General features: G+C 33.1%; 2 protein-coding genes and 1 long non-coding RNA gene across 4 annotated transcripts; 2 read left to right on the forward strand and 1 right to left on the reverse strand.

Annotated features, from left to right (window-relative positions):
- The first annotated feature begins 640 nt into the window (after positions 1–640).
- LOC102608843 (uncharacterized) lies at positions 641–5,436 on the forward strand. The gene is made up of 5 exons (XR_001508938.3): positions 641–833; positions 1,089–1,187; positions 3,906–3,949; positions 4,888–4,983; positions 5,057–5,436. It is a non-coding gene; the product is annotated as an uncharacterized LOC102608843 (long non-coding RNA).
- Positions 5,437–11,187: 5,751 nt separating this feature from the next.
- LOC102608367 (coatomer subunit gamma-2) lies at positions 11,188–17,723 on the forward strand. Of its 2 annotated transcripts, none has more exons than XM_006487091.4 (18): positions 11,188–11,443; positions 11,875–11,972; positions 12,075–12,125; positions 12,324–12,437; positions 12,543–12,743; positions 12,867–12,968; positions 13,584–13,691; positions 13,769–13,999; positions 14,250–14,500; positions 14,660–14,831; positions 14,944–15,099; positions 15,214–15,264; positions 15,436–15,576; positions 15,652–15,849; positions 15,969–16,100; positions 16,190–16,363; positions 16,556–16,795; positions 17,080–17,723. In XM_006487091.4, exons 1-18 carry the CDS (start codon positions 11,398–11,400, stop codon positions 17,272–17,274), a joined length of 2,661 nt encoding a protein of 886 aa, XP_006487154.2. In that variant the 5' UTR covers positions 11,188–11,397; the 3' UTR covers positions 17,275–17,723. The 2 variants fall into 2 exon arrangements, with proteins under 2 accessions (XP_006487154.2, XP_006487155.2); XM_006487092.4 differs by having other exon boundaries at positions 11,878–11,972.
- Positions 17,724–19,139: 1,416 nt separating this feature from the next.
- Positions 19,140–24,103, reverse strand: LOC102608071 (guanine nucleotide-binding protein subunit beta-2). Its single transcript, XM_006487090.4, has 6 exons — positions 23,716–24,103; positions 23,516–23,610; positions 22,250–22,674; positions 21,223–21,580; positions 20,562–20,675; positions 19,140–19,459 (listed from the first exon to the last, which is right to left on the reverse strand). Exons 1-6 carry the CDS (start codon positions 23,825–23,827, stop codon positions 19,424–19,426), a joined length of 1,140 nt encoding a protein of 379 aa, XP_006487153.2. The 5' UTR covers positions 23,828–24,103; the 3' UTR covers positions 19,140–19,423.
- Between the last annotated feature and the right edge of the window lie 1,699 nt (positions 24,104–25,802).

Consider the following 25,802-nt stretch of genomic DNA (forward strand, 5'->3'; position numbering starts at 1 on the left):
TTTTTACTTTTAGCTGAAATGTTAAAATTTTATCCTTAGGGTGTGTTTGGCACACTATATTGTATTATATTGTATTATATTAGCACTCACTATTACAAAAATTCAAAATAATGACCCATAAGTTATGACGATTAATTTAACAATTGTCGTTAAAAATATTTTATGATCATTATTATGTAAACCGTCATAATATCTAATACTTACAATGACGGTTTTCTAATAAAACCATTATTAAATGTCAAGTTAAAATATAATATTAATTTTAATGACGATTCGTTATAAAAAACAGTCACCAAAAATTCATGCTTACAATGACAGCCTTATTAGAAAATGATCATTAAATGTACGGTTAAAATATAATGTTCATTTTAATGACAGTTCATTATAAAAACCATTATTAAAAATACATACTTACAATGACGGTTTTTAAACTTAATTGTCATCGTATGTCCACCTAAAATATAATGCTAATATTAATGGTAGTTATTTAAGAACCGTCATTAAAAAGAAAACTATTAATGACCGTTATTAGATGAAACAATAATTGTAACTTAATTTTCATTCATGACAGTTGATTTTATAAACAATCATGGAATATAAAAATCACAACAATGCCAATTAAATAAATAAAATAAACCAAAGTGAATTTCAAAACTCCGCCGTTTTATTCTTCACCTAAGAAAATACCTCCCAAATGCCAAATTTCTTCCATCGCTTCCTGCATCTCTCTCCAGAATGTACATTCAAGCAAAATCTACCCTCAGTCAAGATTGATTGTTGCTCCTTTGCAATCACAACCCTAGGATTGTTGCGCTGTCTGTGCAGCCGCTGAGGTGAGTCTCATCATTGATGCACCAATGTATTCTCATGTCGCTGCCTTGGTTAGCCCTATTTGTCGTTTGATTTATTTGTCGTCAAATTGATACGTTATTAGCTTCTCCATTGAAAGCTCTCTATTTTCCACACACATTGTTGGAGAGGAATTTGATTTATAAGCCATAGTATTCTCTCTCTCTCTCTCTCTCTCTCTCTCTCTCTGCATCATTTTCATTTTATTACTTACAAATCTCGTTAGTTTGGTTGGGCAGGTTTCATGATTTTGTAACCTAGCATTGGATGAATACAGCTACTTCTCTCAGAGATTATTGGTGTGCTTGAGATCAATATTGAATTCAATCATTTACAAGGTCTTTTAGTTCTCATATTTTGTTTTTAAAATTTTTCGTTGTCATGTAATTTTATGGTGTGGGCTTTATGAAATTCATGTTTTATTCAGCTAACTATGTTGCCTTTGATTATTTAGTTCCATGACTGGCAATGGTAGATAGAGAAACCTTGAAAGGGCCATAACAATTTTTTTTTTGGTTTTTTAACTTTGTTTTGATGTCATTAAAGCATTCCTTCATACCAAACCCAATTGAGAGGATTTAATTTAATTGTTCTTTTCTTGCACTAAAGTATTAAGAGGTTTTAATTGATTGAGCTGATTTTAAGTGACATAACTAGGGGTGTTCGCGGATCGGATTTTACGGATTAGACATCAATCCATATCTGATCCACAATTTTGCGGATTATAATTTTTCAATCAAATCCAATCCACAGATTGATTAAACTCAATCCAAATCCAATCTATACATCTGCGGATCGGATGCGGATTTGACTCAATCCATATCCAACCCATACGTTTGCGAATCGGATGCGGATTTAACTTAATCCATATCCAATCCACCATTTTGTGCATTAGTTTCCGAATTAAAAATTTTTAGTTCTCCCCAATCCATGAATAAATGAAATTAAAAAAAAATCTAATATAAAAATAAATTTACTACCAATTAAATTTAAAATTGAATAAAATTTAAACAAATTAATTGTTTAAATAAAAATAAAATAATACATTCAAAGTTTCAAAATATAGTACATCGAGATTAATTGTTCAAATAAAGCTACAATAATACGTTTAAAGTTTCAAAATATAACACACTAAGATTAATTATTCAAATAAAGTTACAATAATACATTAACATAACACCAAAATTAATTGTTCAAATAAAGCCACAATTAATTGAAATGGTGAAGTTTCTAAAACCAAACACAGTCTGATCCTTCACCAGAGCTATTGCACTTATCGAAAGTGGTAATTACGGAGCCGTCAACGATGGGACCCAGGAGAAGTATGGGTGGCGATCTTAAAGGTTGTGATAGTGCAATTGTTTGGCTGGAACCAGTGATTGTGAAGTGGCTCGATGGACTCAGGGAAGAAGATGGCTTGCTCTCGCTGGAATCACGCGGCCGACGTCCTTCAAAACGATGTCGAGAGTGTATCGAACCAGTATTGGGTGTTGCTAGTGCGTGTGACGATAAGGAAGCTTAGGGTTTTTGTTTGCAAATTGTTGGTGACTTGACATTACGTTACTTTGCTTTTGGGTGACTTTGCAAATTGTTGGTAACTTGGCGTTATGTTACTTTGCTTTTGCCAGTACGTGTGACTTTGTTTTTATTTTGTTTTACAATTTTTACAAGTTATATTTGTATATTTGATTATTTAATTATTTTTTATTTAATATTATTATTGGGTAATGGCAAGATATGTTATAGTGCTTAGGTAACTATGTAATGTCACATTTATAATATTCCTTAATTAAATTTATAATAAATTTTTAACTAAATATATATATATATATTATTATTTTTTTACGGATTCACGGGTTTTTACGGATTTACAAAAGTAAATCAATATCTAATCCATCGACTGCGGATTTTTAAATTTTCAATCCATATCCAATCCACGGATCCACGGATCAGACGGATTGAGCGGATTTGATTGGATTCTGAACACCCCTTGACATAATTCAGAATAAGTTTAAATTGAGTGGCTCATTTTTTAAAGTTGTTAATTCTTCTGTTTTGTATTATATTCTAAAAAAATTAATTATAGCAAGAATATGTGAACTTTGTAATGGAAACTACGTAACGGCCTCTTTGGAGCATGAAGAATTAACAGAGGTGCAAGGCTTTGAATGCATAAAGAAATTTCTAGATCCCAAGTTAATCAACATTTCATCTTTAGTGTGTGTGTGTGTGTCTCTCTGTGTGTGTCTCTGTGTGTGTGTGTGTGTGTTTGTTTGTTTGTGTGTGTGTGTGTGCGTGTGTGTGTGTGTGTGATTAATTAGTGGGGACTGGGACAAGGACAATCAAGCATATAACTAAAGTTTAAAACACTATTGTTAGTTATTCAATAGATTAATTAGTAAGCATGTTCATATACATTATATTATTATTTACAATATATTGATTAAAGAGCAAAGAACTTAGGATCAGTCTCTTTCAAAAGTGGCACTTTACTTATTGCACCATTGATTACCCATATTGACTAGATATGAACTCAGAAGTCCAAGCATTTAAATTTGGAAACTAATTACTTCTACTATTGTTTTGTGTGGTGCCAAGAATTGGTTTTGCTACTGGTTTATAAAGAAAACAGCAATTACAAAAAAAAAAATTATTGCTATCATGCTACTATTTGTGGTTAAAACAGCATCTGAAACTTCTAGGTGCTGTGTTTAATAGCTGGACAACACACAGAATTTTTTGGGTGTTATCATGCTGCTATTTGTTGTTAAAAACAGCATTTGGAAGTGCTATTGTTTGTTGTTAAAAACAGCACATAGAACTTCCAAGTGCTATTTTTAATAGTTAGACAACACCACAAAAATTTTTGGGTCCTGTCATGCCGCTATTTGCTATTAAAAACAGCATCTGAAAGTTTTAGGTGTTGTTTTAACATAATTACAGTAGCTGGACAACATCCAGAAAATTACTCGTGCTGTTTTTTTCTTTGTTTGTTTTTTTTGTTATTTGCTCATATGTCCACACTGATTCCCTTTTTATTTTTTGGTAACAAATAGGTTCAATTTTTGCATTTGAACATCCAAGCACATTTAATTATGAGGTAGTAACTGAAACTTCAGGCTTCAATTTATTGTTTTTATATTTACAATGGATAAGTCTTGTATTTCATTAGATAAAAGGTCACAGGATTATAGAGTGTTAAGAACTTTATAGATTTTGAAATCTGTCACACTACAAGTCTGGATAATCTACATTGCTTTTGCTTGAAGTGTGGGAATATGAAATTCTAAACTCCTTTAAAGATAGAAAATCACTTGATTATCTTTGGAATTTATTAGAGTTATACAAATTGGTTTTTACGTGGGAAAGAACTTGTTAGAGGGTCTTCTACTAGTAGAAATGCACATATTAGAAAAGAGGTTGAATATGATCATGTTGATATTCCTATTAAGATGGTTTAAGGGGAACACGATAATTTTGGAAGTAATCCGAACACATTCCAAAAATTGCTTGAGGATGCTGAAAAGCCATTATATCCAGGTTGCAGCAATTTCACAAACTTATCAGCTTATCATTTTTTTCATATAATGAATCGTGAGCTATAGATTCAAAGTGAATAAGATTGTCATTGTATTTGGAATTTCCAATGATAAATATTTTGTATGCAGAGCACATTGGATGTTGGTTGTTATTGATTCATATGAAGGTCATTGTTATTTTTTTTATTCAACTGGCCATAATCTGCGTTAAAACTTAGGAGCTTATTAATTGGTTGGTTAAACAATTGGGCTTTTTTCTTGTATTTTCTTTATATTAGTTTCTAATATATGCTTTTCAATTTTAAAATTAAGTTCAATGAGAATGTTTTGCACGGCACGTGGAAAAACTTAATCGAAAGAATTGCATGTGGAAAGCAACTAAAGTAAGGAACACTAGTCTTAAATTCAAATTCATAATAGTTTTATATAAGATTTATAATCCATTATTGAATGAATTTGTTTATTGTATGACTTAAATTTTTTACTTTTTCTTTTATAGTATCCTCATCAACCCAAAGAAGTTGAGCATTGCGGATATTATGTGATGAAATATATATGGGACATTATGGCTTATACTAATGTATCTATTCTAGAGGTATTGACAATTTTTTATATAACATTTATTTATTTTTCTTAACTAAATAATTTATATATTTTTCACTTTATAGTTTGTCAAGATACAAAGCTACACTCAAGGAGAGATTGACGAGGTCATATGTGAGTGGGCTAGGTATACATGTCAACTTGTTGTTACATATGAAAATTAATTGATTGATAATGTAAGGTTAGGCTCTATTTTGCTCTATAACCTATCATGATTTAACTACAACTTGTAGTAAAATGATTTTGATATATTTATTTTTTTCTTTCTTTGCAAATAATGTTGTAGATAGCTAGTGGTGGTATGATTTACTTGAAAATATTGTATACGAAGACTTGATGATAATTTAGATGTGATAGCTAGATTACATGTGGGAGAGCCAATATTTTGTTGAAGAAGAAGGATTGTCAAAGTTCTTTATATTAGAGTACGCGAATTTTGTTGGTTGGCTATGGATTTTGTCAGATTCTAAAGAGCATTTGTGAGAATTTCAATGTATAACGTTGCGTTTTAAGATTTTTGTAAAGTAATATTTTGGACATTATATAGCTTGTAAGAAAGTAATTGTAAAAATATAGTAAATAGAAAATTACAATAAAAACGAGTGTTCAATAATTTTTTTAAAATATTGTAAATTTTTTTTATAATATCAAAGATGATAGTTATATAATAATCGCTATTATTTATAATGTCATCATCCATGACTGATTATTAAAAAAATGTCATAAAAAGAAGTAAGAATATCACCTTTGTTTTACGCGAAACCGTCATTAAAAAATTACTTAATACAATATAAGATGACTAATTAGTAAAATAATCATCATTAAAAAGGCACATTTAAAGATGGTTATTAAAAAACCGTCATTAAAAATTGATGGAAAAGTGAAATCAATGATCGTTGTTTAAATAGTCATTAAACTGTACCTGTTAATGACGATTTTATTCTAACAACTACCATTATAAATGGGGGGAACCTTAGGTGCAACTGTGGCACCGTGCCACAGTTGCATCTAACCGTTGGATGTCAGTGGATCCCACCAATTTAACTACATCCAACGGCTAGATGCAACTGTGGCACGGTGCCACAGTTGCACCGTAGCCTGATCCTTATAAATGTTCATATAATTATAGTTATTTTAATAATTGTCATCAAAAGGTACATTTTAATGACTGTTTTGTGAAAAAAAAACCGTCATTAAAAACTCATGAAGATATGCAAATAATGATTGTTTTAGAAAATAAACGTCATTAAAATATATATTTAATGATAGTTATTGAACTATCATAAAAAGTACATTCCTTTTAATTATTGCTGCCTAAAACCATCATTATTAGTAGTTATTTTATTATAAAAATATGGTACAATATTTGGTATTATACTTTACAATATTTAATTTTTAGTTATAATATGTTTAGTATTGCATTGGACTATATTATTTTTTTGTGATTAATTTAAATTATATATTTAAAAAATAATACTTATTAGTACTTTAAAAAATACTAAATAAAAACCTTAAATTTTAGAAATTCAATAGAATCATAATTTTTCATAATGATTAAAGTTTATGACTTCATAAAGATCAAAATTTATGACCTTTAAATTTTATGTGCATGCCAAATATACAATAAAGATTCAATTCTCTATTGCTATTACAAGATAAAACACAAAGACAAGACTGAATAACCACGAAGAAAGCTTAGCCTCTAGAACTCCACAGAATTATAAAAAGTATTATGAAGCATTTGCAAAGTTACAACACGACATCAAAGCATATCACAATGTAAAATATTTTCAATAAATCTGGGAATTGGGAAATATAATTAAAGTTGAAAATTGCAAGTCAACTTGAAAAGTTTTAACATATCCTACAAAAGAAAAAAGTCTATGTACTAAACCAAAAATCTTGGCCCTTGGCGCCTTGGCGACAAGACAAAATAGAAAATTTCAAAATTTAGTGCAATGGGAGAAACAATACCTATAAAACTAGTCAAGATATTCTCAAGCTACTACTTCAACTAAATTTGAAGCCACTGAGTGGAATGTTCGGCTGCCTAGTTGCAAAACTACAATTGTGCTACTGTTTTTCGATACCACCATCTTGGATAATTGCTCTTCCTCCTCTTCCTCGCCTAATATCTCCCTAAAATCTTCAAAACCTTCTCATAAATTTCATTGTTGTCGTAGATCTGCAGATTCTCAATCTTTTCTAATCCATCACATTCATCAATCATTTGAGCATAAACATTAACCCCGTTATTCATTCATATTTCCTTGTTAGCCTCACCCACCTTCAAAATGTTCTCGAGACCCTCTAGACAAACTATCACGATCCTTTAATCTGAACAAGCGAGAAGATCATAGAGCAATTTAATGCAACCTTGGCTCACCAGGACTTTGCAAGAACATAGTACATAGGTGATTTTATCACATAAACATCATTAAATAAATAAAAGAAATGTCTATCATATGAACATCATTGAGTGAATAAAAGAAACATATTGAATTTGTTCATGAGTTCCTCCATAAATGGCATTTGAGATAGCTCATGCAGCCTCGTTCTTAATTTTCAAAATTTACATGTTGAGGAACCACTAGAGGAACGATGATATTGGCCTAAAAATAGCCTATTGAACAAAAATACAACAAATTATAATTATAAGTATATTTCAGTAGCAATTTCCTCAGCATTAAGTAGACTTGACTTTTAAGGATGTCACATTTAGAAATAGAAAAGACAAGCAAGCAATTGTAATACATGCTATTAGGACCAAAATACTAAGATGCAAGCAAGAAAGAAAAATTAACATACACATTAACCACTATCTTTAAGTCAATATTTTCTCTCAAGGGCCAAATTAACAACCTTAAATTAGAGGAATGATTTAGTATTGAAGGAATGATAAGATGGTTCAAGCAAATTCAGTGAACTTCACAAATCACAATAACCTCGCTTTAATGAATGTCAACCATTAAAAGCAAACACATTACTTAAAGATCAAGAAGACTAACTGTATCAAAATCTTTAATTATATATATATATATATATAGTAGTTTTCCAATCAGTGATTCGTGACTTTAATAAAGTTATGGATTAGCTAAAAGATAAAATAAACATAGACTCCAATGCACTATATTTTTTCATGTAGTGTATTAAAATCTAAATTTTTTTGTCTTTTAGCTAATCCCTGATTTTATTAAAGTCAGAGATCCCTGATTGGAAAACTATTTATATATATATATATACTTTGTGTGTGTGTGTGTATGTCAAGCACAATGTAAAAGGATTCATGATAACAAAAAAAGAAAATAAAAGCACGCTTGATCTAACATACCAACACAAAGACAAGCTCCTCACATTTTCAAAAATGACGAAGGCATGATAGCGTTATGAAGGCAGTAGAGCGTGTCGTGCGGTGGTCCACGTAGTGGTGTCATGAGTCGCAAACACAATAGAGCTAGTGGTGTCGTACAACAGCAGCGGTGTAGAGGTAAATTGCATGGTGGCATGGAGGCAGATTGCGTTGATTTGATGCTATCGAGGCAGATTGTGTGGTGGTGGAGTTGGCATCGCTATCAAACCCACATAAGCTTGCATAAACCCGAAGGAGAGAACAAAAGTGAAGGAGATCTGTGAAAGAGAGATCAGTGAAGAAGAGAATGAAAGTAAATTTTTTGGTCTTATCAATTTTAAATACGCATAAACCCAACTCTCACACAGGTTTAGTTTATGCCGAATGGGCAGGAATTGAAATAGGAAATGAGAATCAAAATAAGTTGTTTACTTGAGCTATACAAATTAGAATCGAAATGAGTTAAATTATTTTAAATTACTAAAATGTCTTTAATCAACTATTGTCATAATTATTATTTTGTATTTTAATTACTGTGATTATTTATTCAAAAGTTATTATTTTTAATTTTATTGTTAATTATTATTACTAACATTAATATATTAATTAATTATAACACTTTTTATCATTAATGACAATAACAATAACAACAACAACAATTTTGTTTACAGCAGTTGTTGTTGATGGTGCTTTTGAAATGAATTAATAATAATAATAATAATTCCATTACAAAACAAATAATAATCCATTTAAATAATAATAATAATCAAAGTCGTTGTCATCATTATCAACAACAATGACAAACACCAGATTGTCGTTGTCGACATTGTCGTCATCATTAGATCATAACCATGGCCATTAAAATCGATAACGTTAAAAATGGCCCAAATAGAGAAGTAATCGGCAACTAGCTACTACTCCATAGTCGATAAACCAATGACAACAATGACATTTGATTTTGGCAGCAATGATGAGATTTGACTCCAATGTTGTTCTTCTGTTGGAGCTCGATGCGAGGAGTTAAGGATTTGCTGCTGCTGCTTTTCTTTTTTCTTTTTTGCTAATTATATTTTTCAGTTAAAGAGGGGCTTTTTAGATATTTTAAAATGTGAAAAGATTAAAACCGAAAGTCCTAGGAATAGGAGATTGGTTCTCAACCCTTTGGAAATCAATATTCCAAAACTTATTCTTAAATTTAGGTGGACTCCACGATTCTAATTCTGTTTTCCGCCTCTGTTTTGCAAAGTAAATGTTGTCAATGATTCCAGTTATAATCAGAGAAGTAAACACACTCTAAAAGATGGTATGATCACATTGTATTACAATAAGAAGTAATTACCAAACATGATATTATAATATTTTAATACTAGGTATTGGTTCATTCACAAACATACTACAACACTTTGAGAGAATATCAGTCGTCCACCGTAAGTTGACAAAAGTAATCTGTCAACCACTAATCCATTAGCTACTGTTTGTAAATGTTGATGTTATAAAGGTAACATAGTCTTTTAAGATAGAAAATGGTCTGATAAAAAATGACATGTCATCCTCTGACAAAGTTTTAAAAAACAACATATCGTCCTATGATAACATTTAAAATATGACATGTCATTTTATTGGATGATGATGTCATTTTATTGGATGATGATGTCATTTCACTTATGTGAAACAACATCATTTGACCAGAACTAAAAAAAACAAAAAAACAAACATGCACAACATACACACACAATAAATCTCTCCGTCTCTTTTTCTTTTCACGCGCACACACACACAACACAAAAGCAAAGCAACAGCCGATAGCATTCACGATCACTTATAAATGGCATGGTAGATGTAGGGGCAGCCCGCAATCACCGACGCAACCTGCAATCGCATTCACTGATGTACCTCGCAGCTCGCCGACCGATTCTGCTACTCTGTGATCAGTTTTTCTCCACCAAATCTTTCTCTCTTCCTTGGTCTGTGATTGTTTTTACATTCTCACTATGAAAACGAACGTAGATACTATAGTTTTGAAATATTGCACTTGCATCTCCAAAAAATAAAATCAATTGTACTGTAGATATCATGCTCTTGATATAATACTTTTTATTATTTCTAGCATAAAAGGTATCTTGACTTGTAAAAGGCAGACTGCACTTCCCTTATTAATGCTACTGCCTGATCTGTTATATCCATTACTACAAATCTAGCTCCCTTAATCGCTAATTAAAAAAAAAGTAATATGTCAACTTTGTAGGAAATTTTAATTAAGTTACGCAATATGAAAGGTCTTTAATGCCATATGCAATAGTCAATCTTTTAAGAAATTTAGGGATAAAATATTTATCCTAGATAATCTTAAGTAATAACACTAAGATTGTTGATAACTTCATTTTTGGAGCAATTATGTCTTTTTACCTTAATTTGAGTTTCAAGGATAAAATCGTCATTTTATTATAATTTTGTTAACTTACATGACAGCTAATAGATTAGTGGTTGTCATATAAATTTTGTCAATTTAAGTTAGACGAGTGATACATTTTCAAAGTGTTGTAACATATTCGATAATAGAACAAATTAAAGATATACAAATGATAATTTTTCTTAATACTATAAGGAGTTTACCATGCAATGAAGAGGGCCAAACATGCCCTAAAAACAATAAATCTTATTAATTTAAAAAATTACCTCTATTATTCTACTTTCTTTCGATCAATTCCTTGAACAAACTCATCCCTCGAGACCGGGGCAAAGTACGTAATTTAGCTCCCTTCAAACACAAGATTAACTCCTAACGTGGCGCCCTCTCATTAGCTAAAACAACTCAACCGCGCACACTACACACTCGTCCGCTCTCACAGTCGATCATCGCCCCACCTTCTTCTAATCTCTACCCCTTCAAACTTTGGTGCGTTAAATGCACTTACGACGGACTCAAACGGAGAGCCAGCGCGAGCCCCTTCGTCAAAATTCCAAAGCTACGTCGTTTTAATACGCAAAGCGGGAGAGTGTATCCACATAATTAATCGCAGATCTCGAATACCTAAACTCTAGTTATTTGATTTAACGATGGCTCAGCCTCTCGTGAAGAAAGATGACGATCGTGACGACGAAGGTACATTTCTCAATTTCATTTCTATTCTCCGATTCATTTTTTTCCCTAATTAACTCCTTTTTTAAAATATTTAATCAACAAATCTGAGGTTATTTGTTACATAAGCAAATAGGTTATAGATCTGTGTAGTAGTATGACTTATGGATCCAGTGCTGATACTCTACGGCGTCCTTTTCCTAGTTTCGGTTTCCTTTTAGTTGATCTGATTAGTTCTCAGTTTCTTTTGCTCCCAATTGCAATGCGGATTGTTAATTGTTCGGAATTACGTTTAATTTGAGTTGATCTGACGTGGACTGTTCTGTGATTTGGATCTGGGAGCCTTTCCATTGCTTTATCACAAGTGTTTTTTTTTTTCCATAATTAAATTTAATCTGTATTGCCTTGTAGAAATTGCATAATTCTTATAGCTTGTAATTATTGTTTTCAACCAGCAGAGTACTCGCCATTCTTGGGAATTGAAAAGGGTGCTGTTTTGCAAGAAGCTAGAGTTTTCAATGACCCTCAGCTTGATCCCAGGAGATGCTCCCAGGTTTTCTTATTAATGCTGTTTTGTTTTGTATTTTCATTTGTGTTTATTAATGTAATAGAAACTGTTGTTTATTGAGTTTTGTTATTTGGTTTTTGTTTCCAGGTGATCACAAAGCTACTCTATTTACTTAACCAAGGAGAAACATTCACGAAGGTAATTCAAATTATTTTTGTTTAATTATTTGAACGTTAGTTACATAGTTGAAAATGTAGATCCGCGTTGTTTCTTCTAAAATATTATGCTATGATAATCCTTGTTGGATGATTTGCTTTTATGTTGGATCCGTAGATCAAATGTTATACTAAGCTGATCATCTTATGTTTGTTGTCCTTTTTTCCTCGCAATATATAGATTGAAGCCACAGAAGTTTTCTTTGCTGTGACAAAGCTTTTTCAATCAAGAGATATAGGCTTAAGGAGAATGGTGTATTTGATGATAAAGGAACTTTCTCCATCTGCTGATGAGGTTTGATGCCCTAATTGAATTTCCTTTTGCTATAATTTTTATATGTGGTTTTGTTATTTTTGAAAGTATACATTCTGATTGATCAATGGTCTTGTTTCAATAAAGGTTATTATTGTGACAAGCTCCCTTATGAAGGACATGACTAGCAAGACCGATATGTATCGGGCTAATGCTATTCGTGTGCTTTGTCGGATAACGGATGGAACACTTCTGACCCAGATTGAGCGGTACTTGAAACAAGCAATTGTTGACAAGAATCCCGTGGTAGCTAGTGCAGCTTTAGTCAGTGGGATCCACTTACTCCAGGTACTTATTGATTATATCTAGTAACAATGGTTTGATTTGTATGTCTAACATAACTTAGGTTTTTTTTTTGGTTGTGGGGGGGAGGGGGTGCAGATACTAATATGACTGTTGACATTTTGACAGACAACCCCGGAAATTGTGAAAAGGTGGAGTAATGAGGTTCAGGAAGCTGTGCAATCAAGGGCAGCCTTGGTTCAGTTTCATGCATTGGCTTTGCTCCATCAGGTATGTTGAATTTCTCGTTTTAGTTCTTTTCAAACCCTCCCTTTTAGAATTTGAAGTTGGTTATCATGTTGGAACCCCATCAATGATGTTATTTGATCGATTTGCCTGCACAAATTTCAGTGTATACTTTTTAACCAATTGCTTTCACCTTGTAGACTGTGCCTGCGTTCAACACCTCCCCTTCCTCTTCCCCTTTAACAGAAAAAAAAAATTGTAAATCTTTTTTTATTTACTAATTCTTAGTTTCCTTTGGAAGCCTTTATACTTCCTATCGGAAAATCATACATAGAAAATAATCTATTTGAAGTAAATAGCTTCTTAGTAAATATCCATGCAAACGTTTGATGGATTAGTAATTTGCTTATTAAGTCAATGCATGGCAATTTTACTTAGGTTTGAGTGTTTCTCCAAATGGCTTAAAGATTGGATATGGCTGAAAGATTAGAAACATTACTAATTCTGAACTGACCCCCTGCTGTGGCAATGCCGCAGAAGTATAAATCATTGTTGTTTGGGGCTCGAACGTGAAATCCTGTTTTTACACGACTACCACTGAATTGATTTGTAGAGTTCACTAGCAAAACTGAATTGAGTTAATGCATGTAACATCTGCAGATACGGCAAAATGATCGCCTAGCTGTCAGCAAGTTGGTCACCAGTTTGACAAGGGGTACTGTTCGTTCACCTCTAGCTCAATGTCTCTTGATACGTTACACTACTCAGGTATATGACTGCTGCTGCAATATATTATTTGTCATAGGGTATATATTATTGTAGTTTTCATTGTGACTTGATCACAGGTCATTCGCGAGGCTGCAACCACTCAAACTGGGGACCGCCCTTTTTATGATTTTCTTGAGAGCTGTCTGCGCCATAAGGCGGAGATGGTGATCTTTGAGGCTGCTAGGGCAATCACTGAGCTCAATGGTGTCACAAACCGGGAATTGACTCCAGCAATTACTGTTCTCCAGCTCTTTTTAAGTTCTTCTAAGCCAGTGTTAAGATTTGCTGCTGTCCGCACTCTGAACAAGGTTGCTTGATTTTTCACTGTGCTAATATTAATTTGTTAATTGTTAGTGAATTTGTCAGTTTGTTCGGGGTAACAGAATTTACTTGGGAAATGTGTATGGAGCTGATTATAAATTTAACCGTCAATTAAATTACATTGGATAGAAACTTAAATCATTTTCATTTGGAATACTCAATTTTTATAGCTCCTATTTTCGTTGGAAAGGAAATAATTTTCAATCTATGCTGACTACAAGGTTAAACTTTCTACAGGTGGCAATGACTCATCCAATGGCCGTCACTAACTGCAACATTGATATGGAGAGTTTAATATCCGATCAGAACAGAAGCATTGCCACACTTGCTATCACTACACTTCTGAAAACTGGAAATGAGTCAAGTGTGGACCGTCTGATGAAGCAAATAACAAATTTCATGTCAGATATTGCTGATGAGTTCAAGATTGTTGTGGTTGAAGCCATAAGATCATTATGCTTGAAGTTTCCTTTGAAGTACAGATCCCTGTAAGTCAGATGTTGATGCCTTGTTCATTTGGCAAAGCTTTAGTTTTGACCAGATGCATAACTTTTCTGGGACATCATCTCTTTTTGTGTTGTTTCACGAGTTCTATAGATCTTCTGCAACATAGCTAGCTAAACCTGGTTAGCGCTTTATTATGTTAGGATGAACTTTTTGAGCAACATTTTGAGAGAAGAAGGTGGATTTGAATACAAAAAGGCTATCGTAGATTCAATAGTGATCCTCATCAGAGATATCCCTGATGCAAAAGAAAATGGGTTGCTTCACCTATGCGAGTTCATTGAAGATTGTGAATTTACTTACCTTTCCACTCAGGTGGCCTTTTCCTCCATCAATATGATGCATATTTTTATTGATCTCTTGTAATTTTCCTTTTTCCTCCCTTACCTAACTTCTGTTTAACTATTCTTCATTTACATATTCCCAGATTCTCCATTTTCTAGGGACCGAAGGCCCAAAAACTTCAGACCCTAGCAAGTATATCCGTTACATTTATAATCGTGTGCATCTTGAGAATGCAACTGTCCGGGCTGCTGCTGTGAGCACATTGGCAAAGTTTGGTGCTATGGTTGATGCATTGAAGGTATTATTAGCGGTTTCCCCTCCCCTTTTGTCCCTTTTCTCTAGCAACTATGATTTCTAGTTAGCTAATCAAATACTGACGTAAGTCAAAATTCCCCTACTCTTTGTGCTGCAGCCTCGTGTTTTTGTTCTGTTGAGACGATGCCTGTACGATGGTGATGACGAGGCAAGTTTGTTTTTCATAAATCTTCTTCTGATGTATAAATCTAAGTTTTCCATTGTTAGTGTGTTAGCTCTTTTTTTTGGGTAATTGAGTTTTTTTTCTGAGGATCCTATATAAAAGTTTTTCCTGTCCAATTGATTGCTTTTAAGTATGTATCTCCTGCCTTATTTGCAGGTTCGTGACAGGGCAACTTTGTATCTGAATACAGTTGGCAGTGATGGTGAAGTCATTGAAACTGATAAAGATGTGAAAGATTTTCTCTTTGGATCACTGGATATCCCACTTGCCAACATAGAGACAAGTTTGAAAAACTATGTGTGTTTCTCTGGTTCTATTATGCAGTTGTGCTATTAATTAAGTCATCATCTTATATGTTTGATGTGGATATAGGAGCCTGCAGAACAACCTTTTGATATTAATTCAGTGCCCAAGGAAGTTAAGACTCAGCCACTTGCTGAGAAGAAAGCTCCAGGTAAAATGCCAGCTGGTCTTGGTGCTCCTCCAAGTGGCCCCCCATCTACTGTTGATGCATATGAGAAGCTGCTTTCTTCAATTCCAGAGTTTTCTGACTTCGGAAAGCTTTTCAAGGTTCTGTGATGGGATTTCCCTGTTTCTTTCATGGATTATATTTCTGCTTATGTTGTTTGCTTTTGTTCGGGATTACTAATTTTTTTTTTTTTTTGGTTTTTTCTTCCCCTGTATATCAGTCCGCAGCACCTGTAGAGCTGACTGAAGCAGAAACAGAGTATGCTGTTAATGTTGTCAAACATATTTTTGACAAGCATGTTGTGTTCCAGTATAACTGTACTAACACAATACCAGAGCAACTACTGGAAAATGTAAGCACCAATTTTTTGAAGTGGTAGTTCATCTTCTCCAGTCTTTAGTTTTTGCAGCCTCTAAAATATATTTCTATGTCTACCATCAGGTCACTGTTATTGTGGATGCTTCTGAAGCTGAGGAATTTGCTGAACTAGCGTCAAAACCTCTGAGATCTCTTCCTTATGATTCACCCGGACAGACCTTTGTGGCATTTGAAAAACCAGAAGGAGTCCCAGCTGTTGGAAAATTTTCTAACATGTTGAGATTCATTGTTAAAGAGGTGAAAGTTCTTGCTTGGTTTGTAGTCAAGAAGGTTTCCATTATCGCTGTGCTGGATCGTAGTATTGCACCATGATTACTGTTTTTACTTCTGTAACTGCTGCTTAACTGTAGTCAATCGAATCATTTAAACACCAAGCTAAAAAGTATTGTTGGTGGTTTCACTTATCAGACATTTGACCGTTTTTACTAGGTTGATCCAACAACTGGTGACGTAGAGGATGATGGTGTTGAAGATGAATATCAGTTAGAGGACCTTGAGGTTGTTGCAGCTGATTACGTGATGAAAGTAGGGGTCTCCAATTTCAGGAATGCATGGGAAAGCATAGGCCCAGACTTTGAGCGTGTAGATGAATATGGCCTTGGCCCAAGGGAAAGTCTGGCTGAAGCTGTTAGTGCTGTCATCAGCCTTCTTGGCATGCAGCCTTGTGAGGTAAATTTAGTCATTCCTGTTATTACTTGCATAATTATTTGCCAATCATGGGAAAGTTATTCAAATTTATTACTGTTGCAAATCTGTCTAAGAAAAATATTCTTTCTCAAAATGAGGATCTTAGAAGTTTGTTTTGTCATGGTTTGTCAGAAGCACAATCCTCAAAAGTTTTCTTTTTCTAGATTACTAACAATTTCATCCTAGTCGGGGAATATTTCATTGATATTTATCTACTTTAGTCTGATGTCATTCTCCTTTTTCTTCACCCTGTTGGTCTTCTCTAGGGCACGGAAGTTGTTGCAAACAATTCAAGGTCACATACATGTCTACTGTCTGGTGTTTTCATTGGCAACGTCAAGGTCCTAGTGCGTTTGCAGTTTGGAATTGATGGTCCAAAGGAGGTTGCAATGAAACTGGCCGTTAGATCCGAGGATGATAATGTCAGCGACATGATTCACGAGATTGTAGCTAGCGGCTGAAACTGAAAGCAATCATCATTTTTCCTTTTACCTGTACTCTGGCCTTTTTTAGTTTTTTTTGAACGAGATTAGGCAGATGGCTGCAGTAAAGACGAGCTTGTAGAAAAAACTTTTGGATTCCTGGATTGAGGGTTATTGGTGCTTTGGGAATTATTTGGGTCCGTCGAATGATAATAATATTCTTTGTATAATGCTCTAGCCAAATTCTATTAGGAAGGAACTTTTTTTTTTTTGCCCTAATTTTGAAAGCCTTTTAAAGCGGGATTAAGTATAGGTGCCATCAAGCCTGCTTAATTTACTTACGCCCCCCATATACGCATATATGTATTTTAAGTTGTGACCTTGTTTACAGTGTCGTTATTACTAAGCAGATTGAATTTTGGAATGTATTATTCTCGTGCAACAATGTCGATTTTTATTGGAAATTAAAACGTGTTTACTTAACGTTACTAATCTTCGTCATGCATGCTGATTTCTCGATGGTGTGATTCTCTGATTAATTACTAGAACATCAAACAGATGCATCCAAGCATAATGAGGAGCATATGAAATAATTGAGAGGCATTCTCTTGACATATTTGGCATCCAGTGTAGCCATATAAGAATGGGAACTAAGCGCATGCTGTGGCAAAATGCTGGAAACTAAAATAATTAGTTTGTTGGAATGATAGGTGACAATGGACTATGACATGATTATGCGACGAAACGGATACAGTATGATTTTTTCATATTAATGTTAATGTTGATTAGTAGGTAAAAGTTTGTTTTATCTCTATATTTTAATATCAGTGACTATTTAGTTTCTGTATTTTTAAAAATACCTCAAAATATCTTTATCCTTAAATTATTGGCATCATTTCTGTTACTTTTTATTTTTTTTAACTTGTTTTTACAATAATGTTTCTTTTTATGAAATTAATAAAAAAATTAAATTATCTATTTAACCCCAAAAATAAAATAAAAATAAAAATAACATATTAATTTTTGGGAAAGTTTACATGTGTCCAAAAAAAATTTATTGTAAAAATAATTAAATTACCTTTTTTTTAACATTATAAAAAAAAATATATTAACTCCTTAGCAGTGCATTCCAAAAAAGTAACATATATTAATTTTGTTTCTATTTTATTTTTTGAGATTAAATTGATAATTAATTTTTTTCTTTTTACAAATGTCCAAAAAAAAATTATTGTAAGAGGGTAATATTGTAAAAATTAAGTCAAAAGCAACAAAAAGTAAGAGGAAATGTGCTAATAATTTAACGTCGGGAATGCTTTAAAATATTTTTAAAAATATAGGAATTAAACGAGTACTAACCTCAAAATATATGGACTAAATGAGATTTTACCCTTGATAAGTATTAACACAATTAATAAATGAATTTGATGAATAATCATGTCATATCTGTATTAAACCACCTCAATACGATTATACAGTTATAACACGAATATCAATTAATATGTAGTAATATTATTGAAAAATAATTTATATATACATATATAAGACTATATTAATTATTACATCATATTTCATATTATGTTATAAATTTATTCATGTCATATTTAGATTATGTTAGCTTATTCATTAATTTTTTTAATGATAATTTTGACATTTTGTTATTTTTTTAAATTGATTTTTAATTTTTTTGGCATTAATTATGTTAAACAAATTGTGTCCGTATTTCAATTTCTGAACAAAATTAACAAGTGAGCCGTATAAGTGTTTGCTTAAATTTGATACGACACAATTGCACGAATTATCACCACTAATTGGAACTAGCTGGTTAAGGCACAATAAATAAATAAAAAATAATGCTTTTCCACTGGAATGAATGTAGCTCTAAGAGAGAGAGAGAGAGAGAGAGAGAGAGAGAGAAAAACTGAGAAAGTGGAAACAACTGAATTGCTGCTTCTACTAGTTCAGATTCTCGAACAATTTTTTTTTCTTTTTTTTTTTTTCACCTAGTCAAACGGTCAGTGTTTCACATGGAGATTACAAGAAGCCACAGCAAATGATTACAATTTCTCAAACCACATTAACTAGTTAAAAATACAAAGGAATCTATCAAGGAAGCAAGAAGCAGCAAAATGACGTAAGCCAGAACCTGAGATTTAAGAGAAGATTCACAAGCCTTTCACTCCCCAAGGACTCAGAGCACCCTCCTGTACCCTCCAAAAGCCCAAATCTGAGAGAAGTAACAAAAATCAAATTTAACAAAGTTGGCAGCTGATTCTCACAGAGACAAAATGTGCTGAGAAACAGGGGGTTGATGACCAGGAGTAAACAGAAATTGGAAAACTATTTATAGACTTAAGAGGATATCATAATGATACAATTATTAAAAATAAAATTATGTGATAACCTTGCCAGTTTTGACTGGATGACACCAGCATTATTTTGTAGAGAATCAAATTGAGCATCAACAGAAATATATTGGCATACTTTCAATTTCATAACCGTAATTAATTCCTGGATCAAAATATCCTATACACAAGTATTTAAAAAAAACTTACTTGACACATTACATGTATTAGGCTAAGGAATGTCAAGAGAAAACAAGATTGACTAACTTGATAAATAAATAGTTCACAAGGTTAGCAAATTGACAGTTCTTTCTTAGTGCTACTAAGAGTAAATGATGCTTGGTTAAGAAACACAAAGAAAGGTCTACTGAATCATTATGTGGAAGCAGCAGTAAAAAATACTGATTAGTATTTCATGCTAAAAGATATTTATCCCAAAGAAACTCTGTCAAACCACACCTTTCAACATTTAAACAGCTTTGGTAAACTTTCTAGAATATGCAGAAAGAATTTTCCAAATAATTCCCAGCCCTCCAAAGAAGAGAATAATCGTGATCGGGGCCCAGGAGTAGATCTCCATAATCCCAGGAATTAACAGCAACTCATCATATTTTTGAATCACAGAAACATTTTACACTGGTTAAGATTTCTATTTGCTTTTTCTGTTTCCCAGCTAATATCTTTAGTTTCTAAAAGTGGACATGTATGATATGATTCAAATGACATATTGGTAACTGTCATGAGGCTGCAATCTTCTGTTAAAAGTCTGTTTTCTTGAAAGAAAAACTAACAAAATTCTATCTTACAAGAAATGTATTAGTTTTCGTGTGAGAAGTAGAAATCAAATCAAGAAAAAACATTCTTAAATTGTTTCAAAATAAAATAGTAATATCAATTTTCTTGTTGGTGACATAGAGTAGGCTAAACAAGATTCTTCAGACAATGACATGGCATTAACACAAAAATATAGTAATGCAGACTGACCTTTAGGTTTGTGTCCCAACTTCCTGTACATAAGGCACTTCCATCGGCTGACAAACCCAAACAGGTGATCCGGCCCTCATGTGAGTTCTGGAGAGATCCCAAGTTCAATACAACCTGCAAAGGAAAAGGCCAAGTGATAAGAGCCAATGCGTCCACTATGATGGCCTACCTGAAATTTTTCCAGCAAAAGTACGCATAGATAGCCACATTAACAAAGAAGGAGCCAAAAAAGATTGAAATTCTGGGCTCATAAGATCAAGAAAAATTAGAAAACCAGCTCATGTGATTGAATCATTCATTTATAAACATCCTCTTGCTTCAATGGAAAAGGCTATATTTACTAGGCCTAAAACTTAATTTGATGTATTTCTTGCAAGTTGCAACACACGGTGGCCTCACTCAATACGGAGGAATAAGTGACCTCTGTATAATTTCAGTTTATAAGTGCTTCTTAAGCATCTATGACAAACAGCTTGAGTTCAACTCCCAGTTACAGACATGCAATTCAGACTAAGGCAATGAGTGCAAAATACACCAGCTTAAATTCTACCAAATAGAAACTGAAAATAATACATCTTTTACATATCAAACGGTACCAAAAAAAAATAAGGTTCAACTAAAGCATATATTCTGACAGTACCGAACCAACTAAAGCATATACCTTTGCTAATAATGTGTCCCACACATAACAATCACCATTTGAGTATCCGGCAAAAAGAAGCCTTCCCGATATGGAGAATGCAATGGACGTCACATGTGGGATCTCATTCTCACCATGCTGCTGATAATACACTTGGAGTTGGTGCCCAGTCCTGATATCAAATAATCTGCAAGTTCCATCGTCTGAGCCAGTTCCAAACCTATTGCCATCTGGAAAGAACTTCACAGTGTTAACATCTCCCTCATGCCCATGAAATGTGCGCACTGCTCGACTTGCAACACGAGTATCCCACAATCGGGCAGTAGAATCACAGGAACCAGACACAAACATCCTTGAGTTTGAACCACTAATTGAGACACTGAAAAGAATAACCAATGGACAACATGGTAAGTATCCGTGACTTATAGAACCCTCAATGAATAACTCCACTAGATTAAAGGCTTACAAACTTGAAAATCATTAGCCATTAAAAATCATGAGCCATCTATGTCACAAAGGTTGCTGTCAAAATTCAAGGGTCTCAAAAAAACCATAAGTGAAAAAAAAAAAAAAAAAAAGAAGAAGAAAGTAATAAGGTTATACTAAGTAATCAAACAAATCTTCAAAACAACTAAGAGGTGAATGGTCATAAATCTCCAGTCCATTGACACAAGCTCCATCAAGAACCTGACTATAGCAGTTAGCTTAATAAGTTAGCAGTACACTAATGATAATGCTAAATTAATAGAAAGTCCTATTAAATTAAGATATTGAGCACATAAACAACATAATTGAAATTTTCTGCGCTCTACATGATCAAGACTGTCAGAATTAACTGGTGCCATTATTTGAAATGTCAATTGGATAAATGGAAATTTCTTGGATTATTCAAAAAAATAAAGATAAAAGGTGCATTTAATTGCTAGACTCAAAGATATTTGATAGTACTAGACGAAGGAATAATTGGGGGAAAAAAAAATTGTTTGCTTCATGAACAGGGTGCGAACAAGATTAAACCTGATGGCAACTTGGGAATCATCAAACATACCTTAACACATCAGCAGTGTGCCCAGACTGAAATTCTCCTCCAAAAACAGAAGTTCTAAGGCCCGTAGTAATATCCCACAAAACACAGGTTTGGTCACCCGAACTGGTAATTAGGTGAGTGTCCTCATCGGGAACATACTGACAGCAGGACACATAACCCTTGTGCCCACTAAGCATTCTTGATACTGGTAAATTCCCGTCCTTGTCAGTAGGAGAATTCAGGTTGAAAATGGAGCAAACACTATCAAGACCACCACAGGCAACAGATTGACCAGTTGGAGAGAAGGCACAAGTCATTACCCAAGCACAAGGCAGTTTTATAGCATGAGTTTTCTGGCTTGTAAGAGCATTCCACACTATTAACCTTCCATCTTGAGATGCACTGACAATTCGATTCCTTTCAGAAGTCCAGTCCAATGAATATACCTGAGATTCAAAAAACGAAAATTTTACTTCACCCCGCCATATAGAAGAAAAATACAAGTAATTGAAAACTATCCGGATATTTAGTAACTTTGTCAGCTACAGCCTCAAATTGCTCATTGGTTAACATAATTTGTCTCGACCTCCCACCAATAAAGTCCATAATATATTCTGCTTAAAGAGGCTATAGAGCCCCATTCACTTAACTATCGTCATTATCTCTAAAGCTACACTTCTTTTCTCACAAATTTGTAAGTGGAAAGGTTAGTAAAACAAAGGTTTCAGCAATACAAAGCTGAATTCACTTCCATTCCTAAAGAATCATACACACCAGAACAGAAGAACCCTTTTTTTTTCATCTCTCAACTATCATTAAACTATAAGATCTGTTAAAGCTGATCACAATTGACACATCTTAATATCAACATGCAAGGAAGCTGATAAAGCATTCACCCTGAAAAGTAATCATAACAATTGCAGTATTTCCTTCTTTTCACCTACTCCTTGCCATCAAAGTACCCTCAGTTGTTCCATTCTGTTCAACCCAATAGCCAAAATTGAAAACTCAACAAACACAATCAAAAGCCATTATTGCATCTCTTATCATGTCAAGCTACAAATATTCCTTCTATTTTTAATATTTAAGTTCTAAATCCTCACCACATTTTTACTCTTTACTCTGAGAATTTCGTATCTCTACTCCATTAGTTACAAAATACATCTACTGATGATCACCTACAATTTCTTCAATTCTTATAAATTTTATTTAAATTAGTCAAAATAAAATCTAAATAAATAAAAATACACATGTGATTTTCTTTTTTGAAGGGGGAAGAAAAGAGACCTTGCCAGCGTGGCCTTGCAAGGTCCTACAACAAACTAGATCGGTCGGACCAAAGCTGACCGGAGCCCGACCCTGCGACCTCGAGTACCCAGCAACTGCCAAAAAGTAACAAATTATAAATTAAAATCAATCTCAGATCTAAAAACCACAAAAAAAAAAAACAAAAAAAAAAAACAACAACATGAACACGAAAACGGCACCGTCTACGTCGAGCAACTGCTGTCGCTTCTGCTTGAGCCGTTCTCTGAGACTGTTAACCGTCTCAATGGCCGCCGCGTGTCTCTCTTTCAGCTCCGAGACCGACGACGACATGTTTTATCAATCAATCGAACTTACAAGGAAAAAAAAAAAAAGAGTAGATAAAATTTAAATTTCTACATCACATGTTTGCTTCAACTTTAAGCTCGAAAGTATCAAGTGAGATAGAAATGTGAGAAGTTATTAAAATTAAAGTCGTTGATAATCTTGATTCGATGATTTGGAGAGAGAGAGAGAGAGAGAGAGAGAGCTGACAAAGTGTGTTAAGGTAACGTGAATGGAAGTTGATGGTGGTGATGTTACAACTTGCAAACTTGATTTTTCTTTTTCTTAAATTTAATTTCTGAGAAAGATCCAAAGAGTGAGAAGGAGAGAGAAGGTAAATGTAGGGTAAGAGTGACGGGGACTTAATTTTGACTGTTGCCGCCGGTCCCACTTTTGCTTACGTGTCATACCGCTTCCATTTTGTGGCTGCTTTGCCTTTGACAAATGATCTCTTTATTTCGTAGCCGATGATCATGACGACGTGAGCACTCCTGATTTTTTACCCATATGTATTTTAATACATGATTAGAATTTAATTATTTTTTTAATTTATTAACTATCATTTATATTAACAGAATTTGTTAAGATAAAGATCAAATCATGAGAGAATCTTAATCCTTATGTTTATTATGAGTGGGAGTGTGGGACACATTTTTAAAAAAATTTCTCATGGAATATAATAATTCACTTAGAGATAATATAATTAATTTACTTAAAATTTATGAAAAATTTCATAATCACACATCATGCATAGTATCGTTAATTCTATTTAAATTATTTTTATTCAAAATAATTAATAGTCATTTTTTTACTAGTTAAAATTATTTTATCATTATAAATTCTGAAATAATATTCTAAATTTCATCACAAATAATATGATATATCGGGCAAAACTATGTTGCAACTGTGGTATGGTACCACAGTTGCAACCACTCATTAAATCCACAGTTGTATAATTGCATTAGTTGAATTTAATGACTAAAAGTAAATGTGGCGCCGCACCACTGTTGCAACATAGCCGGTGATTCTTATCAATTTTTTCATTCACTTGATGAATAAAAATGTTGCAAACCACAACACTGGAAATAAATTTCTGTAATTACAATTTAAAACATTTAACGTTACTCTATTTTATTTATTATCATTAAAGTCGTGATATATAATATTCTTGAAATACCATAGTTACAACCTATTTAGTATTTAGCAAAGTCATCATAAAAACAAATAAATAAATAAATCCTTTTTTTGAGAGAAGGCAAAGCAAAACTATTTAACTGAATAGGATTGATTGGAAACGTTGAGTGATGCAGACTTGTTGGAAGAGAAGGAGAAAGAAGGCAAAAAGCGACAAAAGGGGTTGACTGTCGACGTCTTCCGAGAGGAGCAATTGAGCAAATCAGAAATTACCGGACCGGACGCGTTTACATGGACACAATCCCTCATAGGCCCAAAAGAAGCAAAAATGGAATTTGGAACAACGCTTGATGTCAGTCCCTAAACCAAAGAAAAATAATTAAAGAAGGTCAACTTGTTAACGGGTAAATTAAATAACTAATAATTTAATAGATTTAGTCTTTTTTTATTTGAGAAAAAAAAAACTGCTAGGAGAAGAAAAGACGCTAGACGACAATGAGTTATTGATCCTTATAATTAAGTGAACGTTAGTCCAACAATGAGTTATTGCTTCTAGATCCTCATAATTAAGTGAACATTAGTCTAACTAAACATTATTTAAAAAAACATGCTCCTAATCTATCTCTAATTCTTATCTTTAATAGACGGAGAAATGAGATCTTAGACGCGTTCAAACTCACACTTCTAATTATACCAAATAACTCATGCATTGTTTGATTACTAATATATTCTAAGGTATCAACTCCATATAGTAAAGTAAGCAGGCCAAAAGTCGTAGAGACTATTTTGTGGAAATCTTTATCAACTAACCCATTTGAGAAGGGTGTTTACACATAAAACAAACCACTCA

Source organism: Citrus sinensis, chromosome 8, assembly GCF_022201045.2.
Source record: "Citrus sinensis cultivar Valencia sweet orange chromosome 8, DVS_A1.0, whole genome shotgun sequence".
Lineage (NCBI taxonomy): Eukaryota > Viridiplantae > Streptophyta > Magnoliopsida > Sapindales > Rutaceae > Citrus > Citrus sinensis.